This window comes from Anser anser (assembly GCF_964211835.1).
Source record: "Anser anser genome assembly, chromosome: 5".
In the NCBI taxonomy this organism is placed as follows: domain Eukaryota; kingdom Metazoa; phylum Chordata; class Aves; order Anseriformes; family Anatidae; genus Anser; species Anser anser.
The window spans coordinates 31,728,682-31,745,874 of record NC_139725.1 but is presented as its reverse complement, the minus strand read 5'-3'; the positions used below and the strand labels follow the sequence as shown (position 1 = coordinate 31,745,874).

At 44.2% G+C, this 17,193-nt stretch overlaps 1 protein-coding gene across 16 annotated transcripts in view; it reads right to left on the bottom strand.

Moving 5' to 3' along the window:
- PAPLN (papilin, proteoglycan like sulfated glycoprotein) overlaps positions 1–17,193 on the bottom strand; it is a 78,898-nt gene that overhangs the window by 13,268 nt on the left and 48,437 nt on the right. For 13 of the 16 annotated variants that reach the window (XM_083839267.1, XM_083839254.1, XM_083839268.1 and 10 more), the window contains 15 exons: positions 15,058–15,173; positions 13,612–13,672; positions 13,214–13,316; positions 12,179–12,309; positions 11,719–11,842; positions 10,876–10,956; positions 10,014–10,186; positions 9,297–9,420; positions 8,071–8,197; positions 7,297–7,362; positions 5,111–5,318; positions 3,082–3,258; positions 1,600–1,756; positions 889–975; positions 71–353 (listed from right to left, as the gene is read on the bottom strand). In XM_083839267.1, the coding sequence (XP_083695393.1) occupies positions 71–353; positions 889–975; positions 1,600–1,756; positions 3,082–3,258; positions 5,111–5,318; positions 7,297–7,362; positions 8,071–8,197; positions 9,297–9,420; positions 10,014–10,186; positions 10,876–10,956; positions 11,719–11,842; positions 12,179–12,309; positions 13,214–13,316; positions 13,612–13,672; positions 15,058–15,173 (2,018 nt within the window). The remainder of the gene's footprint in view (positions 1–70; positions 354–888; positions 976–1,599; positions 1,757–3,081; positions 3,259–5,110; positions 5,319–7,296; positions 7,363–8,070; positions 8,198–9,296; positions 9,421–10,013; positions 10,187–10,875; positions 10,957–11,718; positions 11,843–12,178; positions 12,310–13,213; positions 13,317–13,611; positions 13,673–15,057; positions 15,174–17,193) is intronic. The other 3 variants (XM_083839260.1, XM_083839258.1, XM_083839259.1) reach the window with 1 other exon arrangement.

Below are 17,193 nucleotides of genomic sequence, written 5' to 3'. Positions count from 1 at the left end.
GGCTATAAATTTCAGTAGGCCTCCAGGAAAGGCAGTGCCTCCCTGGTCAGGCCTATCTACTTCCAGCTACCTGTTTTGGTGACAGCTGCTGAAGGGACAACCTCTCCCCAAAGGGCCTGAAGCCGGAGTGCGTCCATCTGGACAGCAGCCGTGTGGGCTCCGATGACAGTCCTGAGAGCCAGTCCCTGCAGTGGGGTACTGAGGGAAGCTGAGCTGATGGGAATTTGATGAGTGTGACTGGGATTCCCAGCGAACGGGCAACAAGTTGATGCCACGGTCCTCAGTAGACTGGATGTGGTGATTCCCAGAGGTACCGTGGACTGTGGAACTCCCAGCGAGCATCCTTCCAGAATCTGGGAAGAGAAATCCTTAGAGCATGCAGGCAATCAACAAAATCTGGACAGTTTTCTTCATCTCTGCTTTTTTTCCTTTTACATGCCTAAGGCTACAGGGCAAGCTTTTCTGTATCAGGGTTTCACCTGAATACGTATCTTCCAGCCCACCCTTCTGGATTTGATTGTCCTGAGGTTTTTTTGCTCACTGCTGTGAGCATTCTTCCTGCAGTCCCATGAGAAATCACCTGCCACATTACTGTGGTCCCCTTGCAGCAGGACTTATAATCTGCTTTGGGCAGCATTTCTCTCAGGCAGCATTTACATCATGCTGCCAGAACTTGGGATGTAAATACTGTAGAGTCTGCTGCATGCACAGAATCAGATATTGTTCACTATCGGTGTAAAAGAATATATAATTTATCCCTGGCTCCAGGAATTTCTAGAAGACCATGAGAAGAAAGAGAAAGGAAGAAAAGGAGGAATCTTCCCCTTACCACACCCTGTTTCAAGTCCACCATCACCAAAACCCCAAACAAACAAAATTCTTCTGAACCTGTGGCAGGGCTGTTTGGGTTGTAACGAGTCAGCGAGGACTGGCGAGTGACATCATATCCCATAGTGTCCTGCATACTGGGGACCTCTGCAAACAGAGACATACACAAAGCAAGTGCAGTTAGTCCAACTACGGTCAAATAATTGCAAATGCATCCAGAAATCAACAGGAGACTAAAGTTGATGAAAATGTGTCTCTTCTTCTGGAACAGCTGTCAATCAGCATTTGGATTCAATTGGACTGTCAGGACAGCTACTTGCAACAAGCAGGCAGGGAAAATAGGCCATTTCGGCTCCGACACAAAGACTAGATGCAGGCAAGCAAAGTCTTCTGAACAGCTGTGCCTCCTTTATAGGTGGTCCACAACAGGATGAGAACTGGCTATAGTTTCTAGCTACTGAGCCTGCCAGGATGTCAATCCTTCTTAACGCTGGGAGTCCTAGGGTCAAGTCTGCAGTACAAACTAGGACAGAGCTATCACAAAATACTGAATTCAAAATGGACACGTTAATACTAAACCTGTTACATACATTTCAAACAGTGCAGGTACTGGGACTCTGAAGATGCTATGGTTATGTGTGCAAAACATGAACGTACAGGACAGAGGCAGGCAGGGAGCTGAGAACACAAGCTTGTGCAGACTCTAGGGAATTTCTACTCCTACAGCAGAAGCATCTTAGAAAAAGCTGGGTGTCTATCAATACCACTCACGCTGTGGCAGGTAGCAGGGCTGCATGTTGCAGCTTCCCAGGGTGGCTGGTTTCTGTGGCTGGATGGCTTTGCATATCTCAGCACTGTAGAACTTGGAGTCACCGTCAGCACAGATAACTTGGCGGGTCCGGATGCCTGAACTGCAGCTCTTCGAACACTTGGGCACAGAGACAAGGCAAGTGAGCAGGAACCAGAGTCAGAATGCAGAAACCCCACAGCCCTGAAGCGTGGAACAGCTGCGTGATTAGCTGCAGGCTGAGCCCAGCTTCCTCCACCAAGACAAGGCAAACAACACTTCAGCTGGATTTATCTGAACAGTTACTCTAAGCTATTTTACCAAATGTTGCACTCAGCCCCGAAGCATTAGGCTCCAAGCCGTGCTCACTCTGTAACAACCAGACGAGCTGCTGTTACCAACAGTGGTATGGCAAGGAGTTGGAATAAGCAGCAGGAGTGAATTGTTTCAGCCTGGCCTGAAGGCGTTTCAGTACTACTGGGATACACCAGCTGTGAGGTCAGTTCTGAACTCTGCATTCCAAACAGCAGGCACCACTTTAAAACAGGAAAGCAAATGGGTGACTTTCTTGTAAGCAGCTAACTGGAGTTCCCCTCACTGGAAGCTGTGGATGAAGAGGGAGTGATGAGCAGAACCTCGGGGTGGGGAGGGCAGTGGAGAGGATGCGGTAACTGGGTAACCAACCTGCTCGTGGCAAGCTTTACAAACTTTGGGAAGGTATTTCTTTCTTTTATTCAGATGAAGGCAGGAACCCTTCTGATATTGGAAAGCCTGAGGCCAGGAAAGATCAGATTAAGGTATGCAACATTTTTAGCTGTTATTAAAACAGCCTACATCACACAGAGAACCAGATGTAACATGTTTTAACTCAGAACTACCTGGTCTGACTAGCATAGAAGGGGACAAGCGTGTTTGGAAGTAACATGATGCACTGGATCTACCCCTATCTCTTCTCTCCCAGCACTTTTCCCAGGCTGAAAACAGTCTGGCTCCCTCCACAAAGACAAGACTAATCCAGCTGAAGAACAGTTTATCTGAACAATTACAAAAACATAGTTTAAAACATTTCATCAAATGTGATGACCAGTCCTGAAGCCTGTGGCTCTAAGCCATACTCAGCCAGAGAGCAGCTTTACTATTCACGTCAATGGTGCGAAGAATTGGGAATAAGCAGCAGGAGTGGATTGTTTCTGTTTATTGGCTGCATTTTGCTACTGTCACAGAAACTATAATCTCCCCCTTCAAGAAGGATTTATTTTTGTAGCAGCTGCAAACAAAGCAGGCAACAGATTAACTGGAGCATTACTAGTGCCAGTTACAATGCAACCGTGAGCCAAGGGACTGGTAATGAAGCAGTACATACTCCCAGCCTCAGCCAACGTGCACACTGCACTGATTAAAGCTTGTTTGCAAGGAACACAGCAATATAATCAGTTATTCGTGAACCACAAAAGTGTGATGCTCACCAGGCCCCAGTCTCCAATGTGCCAGCCGATTTCCTGGATGCAGTTCTCCTTAAGGCAGGGCTGGGTGGCTGGTGGCTTTGGCTCCATTAGGCAAGCGAAGTCCCGAGCTTGAGAGCCCTGCTGTGTTCTGCAGGTGACAGTCCGGGTCTGGACTCCTTCCCCACAGCTGGCTGAGCACTGCAGAAAGGGGCACAACAGGTAAAAGAAAGCACATAGCTTCTGCTTCCACTCCCAGGCTGTGGTCCCCAGCATTAGGGCAGCATACCATTTTGGGAACGCCTAAAACAAGCAACCATCATAAAAACCATCTTCTTGGATGGGAATTAGTTGTTTAGGCTGCAGAAGAGACAATAAGGCATGGTGGGTAAGATCTAGGGGATTTAGAGCTCACAGGATGATTTTGGCCTAGTTACGTAATTTTTCTTGCTTTCTACCAAAGAAGTCATGGAGAATAATTTTGGAAAAATAGCAGTACTGCACAATACACTGAGAACAATAAATGGTAGAAGATACCTGGAACCAGCCTATGGCAGGGGGGTTGGAACTAGATGATCTTTAAGGTCCCTTCCAACCAGAGCCATTTTGTGATTCTATGATTCTAACCTAACTATATTCACTCCTGATTAAAATCAGCTAAAAATAAACAATTCAAGAAAAAATTAAAAGATTAAGTTCTTGTATTGCTCACGTCTTTTTCCTGAAGACCTTGTGCTCCTTTTTATGCTGTGTAGCTGTGAGACAGAGTCTTTTTATAAAGGTAACTGGAATGTGATATTTTCAATGCCCTGTTAAATTTACAGTGGTTTTGGCTGGAATCCAGCCTGCATCTCCATGAATTACTAAGATCTCCTACAGAGGAGACTTGGGAGCAGTCTGAATTGATTTATATGAGCTTCTCAGCTGAATTTCCATCAGTCATTTACTAGAGTGACCTTGTATCTTCAAGAGTACAAGGAACTCGGTTGCTTTTGGGAACCCCAGAATGAATCACTTAGGAATCACTTCATAAGAGCGTGTCACTTTGTGCCTTCCTCAAACAGTGCTCTCATTCTACAACCCTGAATCCATCTCAGTATTCACACCTCACGTCTGATGAGAGGAAAAAAAAAAGATTTTGCGGTCTAGGTTATAGTGCCTCAGAGTTGCATTTTATGTTCTGCACTACTCAGACAAAGAAGTACCAAAAGATTGTAAATCAAATGTTGCAAGCATGCATGTACTTCTTTCAAGAGACAGAAATTCTCTTGTGCTTTAGGGACTGAGTAGATGCACTTCAATGGTACGTATTATCTTTACTTTCTAAGACTTTTGAATGCAGGATGTCTTCTATGTGCATGGTTGGCAGCACTGAGCACATACTGTATAAAGGGTTTCCTCTCTTGTAGATTCAAATTCATACAGGCATCAAAAACACACGCTGCAGCTGTGTCCAGAGATGCCCTGGACTGATACAAAGCCTACAGCAAACAGCAGGTCACCGGCAGTTCAGGAGCATCTTGCTTACTGACTGTTGGGATTTAGTACTGTCGTCCAGAGGCTAGTAATGCTGAGGCAGCAATATGCTTGGAAATAAACAGCCTAAGTGGGAGCCATGAGCTCCTGTTTTACAGAGGAGAGTTACTGCACATCATCAGCTGAGGGAGAGCAGCTCTTACGCCTGCCCTCCACCTTCACAAGGCCTGGCTCAGAAACTCAGCAAGGTCTGGTGGATCTGATAAAATTACAGAAGTGGGGAAAGGACTGGGAGACTGGAGAAGAAAGCGAGCATGTGATGAGAGGAACAAGGGTGCAAGGTCACGAACAGCTTTGAGGAACAAGAACAAATTTATAGGAAGGCAGAGCTGATAGCAACCTAGAGAACTTGTTTTGAGGATAGCAGGGACAAGTCTTGTACCTCTGCCCGTTACCTATCCAGGGACACACACATTTTACAGTACCAGAAAAGATGCCTGCTTCTTTACCCCCAAGCTTTGGCAGATCCTCCTTCAATAGATGCCAAAAGGCAGTTGCCTCCCACACACAAACTCACCTCTGACCAGGGACCTGTGCTCCAGGTTGCACACTGTCTCATGTTGCAGGGCTGACTGCTGCGAGGCTGCTGTGCAAAGGCCATACACTCAGCGTTGTCCACGACCCCTTGAGAGCTCTGGCCATCAAATGCCACGCAGTAAACGGAGCGAGTCTGGGTGCCTCCACCACAGGTAGCTGAGCAGGGTCCCCACTCCCCCGTTGTCCACCTGCACGTCACAGAATGGAGCAAACAAATAACAGTCCAGCCAAACTGCCCAGAGGCACAAGGGAAGTCAGTGTCACATCTCTGTTGCAGTCAGACAAGGAAAATCTCTTTGCAGAAGAGAGTCAGAGACAAGCTCCCATTTCACCAAGCGCTGCCCAGCTTAATTGGCAATGCAGAGTAGTCACCCCAGAGACAAATCCCCAACTACTAAGCACTTGTTACTTTGGAATTGCACAGCTCTCCATGAGGGGAAAGATTTCTCTCCATGGCTTTTGGTCTCCTGACATTTGCAAAAATATTATGTCTGGAATGGAACACCAAAGGGAAAGGAAAAAAAAAAACACAAACAAACAAAAGGAAAACAATCCAGATCAGCTAAAAGAAAAGCAGTCCACAGCAGTATAACTACCCATTATACTCCAGCCACTAACAGAAACAGAAAACATCACCAAAACGACTGACCAATAGAAAGCTGGTCTATTCCACACATTGGCTAAATTATCTAATGGAAGCACACAAAAAAAAAGGCAAAAAAAAATTCTTTAAATAGATTTTGTTCTGTGTTTGGTCACTGAAGCTGTTATGGAAATGTTATACCCTTGCTAACAGACGGTGAAATACCCACAAAATGATCACACGCTGGATGCTAAAATACCTGCCCCTGTCTGTTCCTGTGTCTTGGTGCTGCCCAGGTGGCTGGGAGCATAGCTTGTGTGGCCTGGCTTCAGGGACACCATGATGTTTCATTCCAGACTCCAGCATGGGGTGCAGTTGAAAGGCACTGGTGATGCAAAGGGGACACCATAGTGGTCTGCTATCCTCCCTTTCCATCACATAAGCCCCAACCAGAGAGTGAAGGCAGTTCATGTTTTCTCTGCTACCTTCCCAGTTGCTGCCCTGATCCGCTCTCATCACTCCTGGACTGAGTTTCAGGCAGCCAATTCATATTCTCACCCTACCAGAAATTCCACAGCAGATGTTCATCTCCTGAAAATGCTCTTCTCTACTGCTAAAGATGCACACACCAGCCCAAAACTGAACACCATTTACCATAAAATAAGATATTCCCTTTGGAAACAGAACTACTACTTCAAGTACAAGCCACTTAGAGTGCTGCGGTTACTGAATTCAAAACAAATTCATCAACTGAGATTTTTCAGAGGTTCCAAAGGGGCTAAAAAAAAAAAACAAAAACAAAAATCTCTATTCTGCCCCCTGTAAAGCAAGTGTACAGCATTAGAAAGGCTGTATCAACTGAACGGACTCACCTATGGCTTCCTTCAATTGCCAGTCAAGACATCTTCTCCGACACGTGTTTCAAGTCCTTTGTAAGGCAAGGTCAGCCATAAAGATAGGACCATCACCAGAGGCAAATCATAAGCTATTAGCAGTTTGCTAGGGAGCACTTGTTTTGCCTTTGATCTTTTTTACTTCTAATACCTCACTGTACATTGTAAGTATTGTATCTTTCATATCCTTGCACTCACCACAGTATATAGGCAATTTTCTGCATGATACGAGTCCTATGCCAAAAAAAGAAGAGCTTTTGAAGAACTCTGAGGCTTTTCAATGGCACACTGGAATTTTGGCCGATGTTTCAATGGCCCTAATCCATCGTGCTCTTTTTCCTTTGTTATTTATCTTGATTAACCAAACAAAAAAATTTCCAGAACATTTCTTTACCTCTCTAGCCTAATTCCAGAGAAAAAGCAGTAATTATGTAGCCAAAAGCTATGAAGAAACCGTCCCCTAAAAGTTAGGTTACCAGGAGCACTCACAACCACCTAAGCAAAGCTTAGCCAGGACCCAGCCAGCACCCTCCACCATCATTTTCATTGGCAAGAATCAAAAGCAAAGCACCACCTTCTACCACCAGTGCCAGAGGAAAGCCCCCACATCCTCCAGTAGGCAACTAGGTGGAGAACTAGGAGCAGAAGAGAGCAGCTGCCTTCCTGTGCTTTCTGTAGTCTCCTCATTACCTCTTCATCTGAGAGCTCCGTGCTCCGCTGTGGCTCCAGGCTTGTGGTGGATAGATGTAAGAAGTCCTTTATACACAGAACAAAGGATTTAAAGTACTTAAAGCAAGTAGCTAGGGGCTACCATGTATTCAGAAATGCCCCCAGTTTTTCAGGTGCCCTCTTGCCCACAACAGCACACTCACAGGCCTCCACAATACGCACCAGATACACAAAGAGATATGCAGTTGAGGCTCTGGTTACCTGTCTGGATGCCCATAAGAGCCACGTAAAGCCAACTGCAAGGCTATGTAAGCAAGGGACAAAGGGGAAATGTTTCAGTAAAGGGATTTGAAAATGCTAGAGAAGAAATAAATTCCAGGATTCATCTCTTTTGAAAAGCAATGACACTGAAAATGCAGAAATGATATAAAATTATACTGGCTCAGACCTACTCCTCTTTTTTTTTTTTTTTTGGAAGCTCCAGTTGAAGAGAACAAAAACCACAGAATCTGTTTCCTACATCCTATATGGGCTAGCAGACTATCTTCCATAATCAGATGCTAGAAAGAAAATGTAATTGATCTATGAAATGATCACATCAAGTCCTTTTGCACATAAAAATGCTTGTTATAATGTTAACATCACTATCCTTTGTCTTGGGCTTTCTCTAAGAAGTGAAACATTTCCTTGGAGAGCACCACGCTGGAGGGTGGTAGTGGGAGGGTCACTCTTTTTCCTGGCTCCAAAAGCACCTCAAGAAGAAGTTAGAGCCCACAAATGGAAAGGAAACCTTACCGTTTTGTCTGGGGACAAGTCTGACGGCCACATGTCCGGTTATTGTCTGGTTGTGGTTTATTCCTGCACATATAGTCTGGATAAATTTCATTGTCAATGGTACAAAACACCAAACGGGATTGGAAACCTAAAGGAGAATCAAGAGAGTATTCTGACTTATGTTTGAAATACAGTGGTGTTGCCAAGACAAGATCCTAATGTAGTGGTGAATTCACACCTGCACCCACCAACCTGTAAAAAAGTCAGGTGCAGCTCTTGGCCTGTCACTATACATATGAATGATGTCTACCCACAGTATCTGAGTCCACAGAAAATGCAGAAGAGACATAATAGTTCTGTGCAGCTTAGGGACCTTTTCCTGTTATTTGAGTGGATTGTGACTCACATGACAAGGGCCATATATTGCTTATTAAGGAATGCTGCTTGGTGTGTGCAGTATGCAGCAGCAGATCTGTGGACCTCCCATTAGACCCAGAAGATCAATCTTGTAAAGAGTAGACACTGGAAAAAAAATTGGAACTCTTCATGCTTTCTACAGGATGAGAGTGCCCAGCAAAGACAACATCAGCTCCTACAATCACGGCACGGCAAAAGTTATTGAAATGACCATCAGCAAAGAAGACCAGAAGAAACAGATAGCAGCTCTACAGACTAGTTGGCTGGAGATTTTTGGCTTGATTGCTGTTTTTGTTTGTTTGTTCATTTGGTTTTTAGCTTAAAAATCCATAGCTTTGCTCATGGAAGAAGCTGCAAACTGAACATGTTGTGACACCCCAGGAGATCCAACAATCTATCCCCTCAGAGAGAGGGAATCTTGCAGGCTATGAGAGAGGTATAGAGGTATGATGAAACTCAGTTTTGTAGGCCAGGTCAGCTTGGAGAGGACCTCTCAAGTGGTTGAAAAGGCCTGAAAAGGACACAGAGAAGTGAAGCTGAACAAAACAAAACAAAGGTAACTCATGAAAAGTCTTAACAGACCCTAGTAACAAGTCTGAGGACTAAGATGTGAAATTAGAAAGGACAATGCAAGGGGCAGTCTCTTGTGATTCCATGTGTGACTCTCCCTTGACAAAACCTTAATGGCCCCCTGTAGAGATCTGTGCTGTCTTCCAGCAGGAAACCGCTGAGAAGCAGCTGCAGAGGGCAGCACACAGTCACACAGCGTCTTCAGGGTGTGGATATAAACCCCGAACCAAGCTGCCAGAGACCAGGTCCTGTCCCCTTACCTCCTCCACATTCAGAGCTGCACTCACTCCATGAACTGTAACTCCAGCTGTAACCTGAGGTCTGTCCCTGCGCGGGCAGGTAGTATTCATACTGCACGCCTGGGTTTGGCTCCTGACTGATGAGCTATGAAAGCATGGGATAAAGTCATGGAAATAGCAGCAGCACTTTTCCCCTTCACAGCATTTCCCCATTGTGCCTGAGGGTTCAAGCTGACTTATTTTGCTCCAGTACAAGGAGTACTTATTCTCTAGACTGTATTTTCTCCTTGCCTTCTGTGATGCTCTAGGGAGCATCATGTTTCAGAGAAGGGTGCATTCATTTCTCTCATAGGCAGAAGATCTACATGCTCTGTAACAGTAATACCCTGACCCAGCCTACAGCACACCATAACATGCACTGCCCTAGAGCCTATCCCTTCCCTCCAACCCCATTCAGTGCTGACTCTCCTCTCAAAGTCAGAACCCAAGGGAATAGGCAACACCAAGCCTTGCACGTCTTCTTACTGGGCAACAGCACCAGAACAGAACACCATGTGATTTCTACAAGAAAAACACCTAGCTTAAAGGTCTACAGCTCTGCTAGATTCCTGGGGGCCCGGTTACTCTTCTGTAGTCTTTCCCATGTAGTCCCCACCAATGCACTCCCACTGCACAAAGCAAGGGCTGCTACACAAAGCAAGAGAGCGAGTATCAGTAGGGACAGGCACAGCCACTTACCTCAATGATTAAGGGTTCTGTGGTAGGGCCCCTGGCATGGAGGAGCTCTGGGGCCAGATCACCTTCTGAGCCACGGTCATAGTGCATAACTGTGCTAGCTATGTGCAGAGCTCGGCTGAAGTCAATGGTCCAATGCCCATTCAGGTAATATTCCCCTCTCACGTTCTTGACAGCTGGACAAACCCACATGCCAGAGAAGAAAAGAAAGTAAATTAACACACCTATCACTTGAATCCTGGTTCTAGATTCTGCAAGACAGTGCCTGCTCTAGACTTTCAGGGTACTGGCAACACACAGAGCTCCACCATTTGAGCCCCGGCTCCTTTGCATTAGTCCTCTAAGTCCTCTAAAGCGTAGTGACAATCTAATATGGCAGCATCTACCAACACAGCAAAAAAACACATATCAAAAGAGGACCATAAGAATTCAACAGAATTCAATAAACTGTTTTTACTTAATACTGAATCACAGGTGCAGAAAATAAAGGTGAACACCATCCTCCAACAACGCTGACCCCCCTCTAGTGCTTTCTTGCCAGAAGCTGCTCCATGTTCAGACAATTCTTGCCAGCTCTGCTGCAGAGAAAGAAGTTTCTTGCTGCACAGCCAAATCCCTCTAGCATATTCCTGTCCTGTCTCTACCTTTACCATTTAGTCACTGAAAATGAGGTAAACCTGAAGCCCAGAGTTGAGCATCACTGACACATCAAGGATACTCAATATTCAGATCCTGATTTTCAAAGAATTTTTTCCTCTGCCATATCAAGGTCTCAAGGCCCAAAGCCCATTGTACCTGAAAACCAAATTTTAATGCAGTCTGGAGTCCAAACGGACTGAAACACAGGTTCTGGTATCAGTCTTACCCAGAAAGTTCCTGCTGGGCATAACCTCCTTAATTTGGATGCTGGTGGCTCCCACGGGGATGATAAAGATTTGATTGTACCCTGAAGAAAAATGAAAGGGATTATTCAATATCTATCTGTGGATATCAAAAAGTCACACTTCTGTGCCAATAATTCTCCCAGTTTCATTGGTGCCTGAACAACTGGATGAGCTTTATGACGGTGGCTCGAAGCATTTCAGCTGCCATTTTATCCGCATTCTGAATAGCTTCATCAAAAACTCTCCAGAGGCGAGTTCATGTACACAAAGTTGCAACTCCAACTCAGAAAAGTAAGCACAGGGGCCAGTGCAAAGTCTGTTTTCCAGATATTAAAACCTTTAGGATTTTAGCAAGTTCAATATTGGAGCTCTTCCCAGAGAGATTTGATCACAGTGCAGTTGTTGTCTTGAAAGGACTCAAAACTGGCCAAATGCAGAAGATACGGTTCCATTTCTAGCCTTGCAGAAATTCTGGTGGGGCTGTCAAGACACTGGGTAGGGGGATAGTCTTATGAAGGAGATATATAGAAATATTCATATGTACATTTATAGCACCTGCTGGAACAGGGAAAGACACCAGTAGCATGGCAAGTACATTAGGCTGTACTGAGACTAAGGAAGTGATTCCCAGGGTGAGGCAATCAATACACTCTCTGATGGTAAATCAGCTGAAGAGCCACGTGCCGTACTAACATTTCAAGTGAACGCCCAAGCTTGCCTACATCAATAATGCAAGCAGGTGTTCCCACCAGCCCCTGCAGCAGCTTCGGTTTAGGTTTAATTCTTCCCTTCTCACCTGCCCGAACTACCCAGATTCTTTGTACCTTTGGGAAGGTTGGGCACATCAAAAGTGCCCTTCACACCATAGCAAGTGCTGCCGTCTCCTCCACACTGCAGGCACTTGTCCTCCTTCTTGGCAGATTCCAGTATGTTATCGCAGCCCACGGCCTGTCAGAGCACAGGGGCATTAATATGAATAAACCATAATGATGAGGGCAAGAAAGAAAAAATGGCCAAATGTTGGATCGGTTTCATGAGAAAACCTGAATCTAGGGAGTCTGGGAAGTCAGGGAAGGAGTTGTCAGGGGAAGGACAGAGTTGGCATCTTCTGTTTCACTTCCAGAGACAGACAAATAAAAGCTGTTAACACGTTCCTCAGCACCTCAGAAACTGAATGAATGCACTTTTCAGGTATAATTATGAAGGGCCAAGAAGAACAAAGGGAAGCACCTGAAAGACTGACAGAAACAATGGTAAAGGAAGGAAGCAACAGCAATGACTCACCTGACAAACTCCCTCTACGCAGATATCCCGCCTGCCAGGTTCACAGGTAGTCCCATCTACCACAGCTTCCTTGTGCCTGTAGTAAAAGTTTTCTCCCTTGGGAATACAGTTTAACTCACATTTATTGGGTGCTGGCAGGAGAGAAAAAACAAACATTGCATACCACGGCTTGCTAATGCATCAGGAGCCTGGTATTAGATCACAGGAGCAGAAACAGAGGGGTGGACTAATATTAAGTGACAGATATTGAGTGACTTTCTGGGTCACAAACTGCTGGGTTATGGAAAAGTACCCTGAAAAAGCCTCAATGCACGTATCCTTTTCCTTGGGCACCCTTTTTGGCTAGTGGTGGAGAGGGGATGCCAGGTAGATATTTGGTTGTTCCTTAGTAGGACTGTTCTTTGTTCTGTGTACAAAGCTTTCTAGGATGAGAACAAGTGCTAGTACAGAACACAAGAGAGCTGTTACTTGAACAGACAACAAGCAAAACTTTAAATCCAACTTGAAATCCCTCATAATTCATTAAGCCACTGTTAATTATGTCAAAGCTCAGACCAAGGACCTCTGGGTTCCTATACCTGCCTTCTGAATTGGTTCCTCACAAAGTGTGGGCCAACTGCAAGATACATCATGTCTTCTGAAGGACTTATTAATCATATGCATTTGTTTCTCATTTGTTGTGCTAGTATTTCCACCAATATTGAAAAATACAGCAGAGCTGCTGCTTCTTTATTACTTTAGAATCTAGCTGCAGGCAGTTCCAGCTTTCTTGAGCAATGTTTCTGAAAGAACGACTGTTACAATAGACAACTATATACTGCTGCAGTGGTTCATGTCTCTTGGCCCATTGTGTCTTCGTGAGAGCAATGCTTTGCTGCTAGCAAAAAGATTTTTCCATGCCTCAAACCCTCCTGCTACTCCAGCTAAGGAAGTACCTACTATGAAAGTATAGTCAAATACATTAAAGTCACTTCAAAACAAACTTTTGACAGTCAGGGATAAAGAGTAACCCTACTTTGTAAGACTTATTATTACCTCCATAATACGGAAGCCATGTGTATTTCTTTCCTTGAAATTCTGTCCCATCAAACTCTGCACACTGCTCTGCCCGGAAATCCCTGGAGCCTTCTGGGCAGCTCTGTTTGGAGGAGAAAACACTTGCACAAGGCCATTATGAAAAGGAGGACAATTAAGTGTACAATTAAAACCTGTCTCTCCTGGCTCCCATATAAAATCAGCAGCATAAATTCTCGTCTGGGACCAATATTCTTTTGATGAGGTACTGTTGATGAACATCATCCCTCAGTGATGCCAGAGAAACAGAATCTAACAATTACTTTTGAACATGAACAATTTGTTTGGGGAAAAGGAGCAACAGGCGAGCAAAACCAAAACCAACAAACAAAAAAACAGACTACAAACAAGCATTGTACCTGAATATTGCATGAGCGATAGCTTCGAGTTGGTCCAATACAACTGGAAGCACCTTCTGTCCTGAAAGACAGAAAAAAAACCATGAAGCTCTCTGAAGAATACACAGGCAAAAAATCATCTAATGGTAAACAATACAAATCACCTTCACATTGAGCATATCGTACTCACACAGTTTTCTGAAGCAGCAAAATAACTAAAATGCACTTTTTTTCTATTAAAACAAATTTACATATTCTAGCGGTATTTTCTGCTATGGTTTGCATTCTGGCATGAATGAGACGCTCACCAAGAACAATTGCAGGATAGTTCTTCAGGGTTATTTTTTCACTAATTAATAGAAGCAGAGCTTTTTGTCCTTCATCCACTAGCACAAGCTGATGTGTCCTTACCTGACCCACACACGTGCTTTGAGCAGGAAAGTAGTAGCCAATTCAGAATAGGTATGCACTTCACTTACCATGCTATTTATGTGCATACTAGACCCATTAGTAGGGAAGAGAAATATGCCCATGAAAAGTGTGCAACACCCTGGTTCCGGTCAAATGTTTCCAGCTGAGAATTATGGAAAATAACAGCTGTGGAGGAAATTGATCTGAAAAGCCAACAAATGTCTAATATCTCAGCACTTCTAAAATGGAGAGACAGGCCCCATGGGATTCTGGCTTGGCAACAAGACATAGGTGTATCCTATGACAGGCAGCCTTTAAAAAAGACCTTTCTTTAAGATGGATGGGTAGAAGCAGTGCTGGATAACACCGGATTCTTCTACTAAAAAGCAAACAGACAAACAACACCCCCCCCCAATTTCTCTAAATATAAAGAGGCTGTTGGTTTTGTTCAAGGTATTATTGAGGCTCTGGCTTTTTATTTTATTTTTTTTTAATTTTCCTTGCTTTTTATTCACAACGGGATCTCTCAGGTCCATTGTTCCTTACACGCCCACTCCCAGTCATTATCATCACTACATCTAACCCAGCTGCAAATGAGATGGCACTGCATTATCACTGCTTGAGACAACTCCACTCTTCTGTTTCTCCTGGGGCAATTTACCTTCTTGGAAATCATAAGTCTGAGAAAACCTTGGCACAGCCACTGGCTCTTGGGAGAGAAACACGATGCTCTGAACTCTCTCCCCACTCCCCCAGGCTTTCCACACTAGACCTGATTGAACAGCTGCTGCCATACCAATTATACAGCCTCAGATCTCACAGAGAGACCACTGTCTTCTAGCAAAGGAGGCAAAGCAAAGACATGTCAAAGAGTGTCTTCAAAAGAGCAGTGATGAGACTGATGCTAACGATCATGTAAAGTGGACGCAGGTGACTTTTTTCCCCTGGAACCAAACACAAAGCGATTTTGGTTCTGAATGTATATTGGACCATACATGCAGGAGCTCAGTAACAGAAAAACACATTTAAAGAAAGAAAAAGGAGGTTATCCTTCACCTTTGGGAATAGCAGCGCCGTTGCCGAAAGCTGACTCCACCACCACAGCTCCGACTGCACTTGCCCCATTCACCCCAGCTTCCCCAGACATCAGTCTGCCGCTTCATCCTGCGGCCCTATAAATAATACAAAACACAGACATATGAAACAGACGTGGCAACACAGGAAAACCAAAAACAATGAAAATGAAGCAGAGCTCCTATCTGTTCTCTTACAAAAGACACTGTTGCTGAGCTCTATTCCTAGTATGAAAGATGGCAGAGAACAATACATGAGAAAAGCCAAGCCTCTAACAACTAGTAGTATTAGCTTCCTGAAGCCATACAGAACATCAGACGTTATAATTTCCCTTAAACTGTTTGTCTGTTCCTAGAGAGAATCTCAGCACTTTGGAATAGCCATCTGCAAAAGGATAACATCTCCCTCTTGGCAAGGCAGTAGAGACAAACTTACTTCAGGGACTATGAGCACTGTCACTCCAGACCAGATCAATAGAACCCCTGAACCCCAAATCCTTGGCTCAAAAAAAAAAAAAAAAAAAAAAAAGGAATAATTGCAAGATGCAATGTTTAAAAAAAGACAGTAAATAAAAGACAGTAAATGCAGTAAATGCAGGGAACGACACTGTAGGGGATTTGCTGTAGACATGGTTTGCTGCACCAGTTAGGGCAATTTATGTATACATTATACAGCTGAGAAGATAATGCATAACATTTGGGCATTTAGGTATTTGGGTTAATACGGAGCAGAAAGGCAGAGAAAGACACAGAAATGAGTCAGAAAATATATCTTTACAATCTCCATCTCCTTTTTCCTCTCATTTTAACAGTCTGGATTTTGTTTCAGCAACATGTGAGGATCCACAGTAGCTGTTGCTTGTGGTACATTACTGTAGAACTCAGGCTGTGGACAACAAGCCACATTTCTGCTCTGGTAGAAGGATTACAAAGATAGGTGCACATTTGGGAGTTTAATCAGTTTTCTATCTATACTAACAAGAATCTATCTATTCAAACAAGAATCCATGTGGTCGTCTAGTTGCAGTAGTTATTCATGCACTGAAAGACAGCAAAAGTCTGTTAACTCTGCAGTGAGAATTGCACATGGCCTTGGTAGGTCCAGGTGTCTCTTTTCTTGCACATTAAGGATCAGCTTCTGAGAGGTGGGTATTGCAAGCAGGCATCACTTCACGATGTCATTATCTATTTGCAGTGCAGTTTCACTGCTTGTTGGTTCATGCAGGCCAATTCTAACTTGGCTACTTCAGATTAAGGCCGTTATTCCAGTGTGTAATTACAACCAATTATTGAAAATAAAAGGTAAAAAAAAATATTAAGATTAAGCCTAATTCCCTTTCACCCACACTGTACCCCAAATCTACATAACCACTAGATCTGGCTTGGAATCCATCCTCTAGATTCACAGAGTCCCTTTTGTGACTTGAGTACAGCACCCCACATCACCATCCTCTACAGCTCCCTGCTTGTGCTGTTATTATTCCTTCCTCTTGTCCCTCCTGCATCCTCATGTAAGCTACTAGCTGGTAAATGCCATCGTAAGGGTTTTTTGCTGGAGCAGAGGTACATGCTAGAGATGGAGAATTTCACCATAGCAGGGTTATTAACCCTACTCAGCTCACACTTTCCACCAACTCAGGTCACTTTCCAGGGCCTACAGAAAAAGCACAAGCTCCTCACTTTTCAAACATATTTTTTACTTCAGTTAACCATAAGACATCCAAGGCTCTGCTAGAAATAGGAACTATCCTAATATATTATCCAATGAATCCAGCTTGGGCAAGATGCACAGGTTAATCTTCCCTTGTCATTCAGACAGTTCTTGTAATTTTCTGCACATGCTCCCTTCTTGACTCTAAGTCCTTGAGTTACAGTCTTTTCTTTCTCTGACTTTCTTTTAAGGAGTAATTCCCTGCTGCTGGCAGAGCAACTCAGTCAGAGATACCATCTCACCATATTTATGCAGTTGCTACCACAATACCCACAACTATCTAGCTCCAGATCCACCCCATATTATTCCTCCCTCTGTTACTCTAATGTGAAGCACCTTCTTCTTGGCTCATGCTATTTGACTTCCTTTTGGTTTTTGCAAGTTTTGTGCAATTCTTTCTAACCCCCC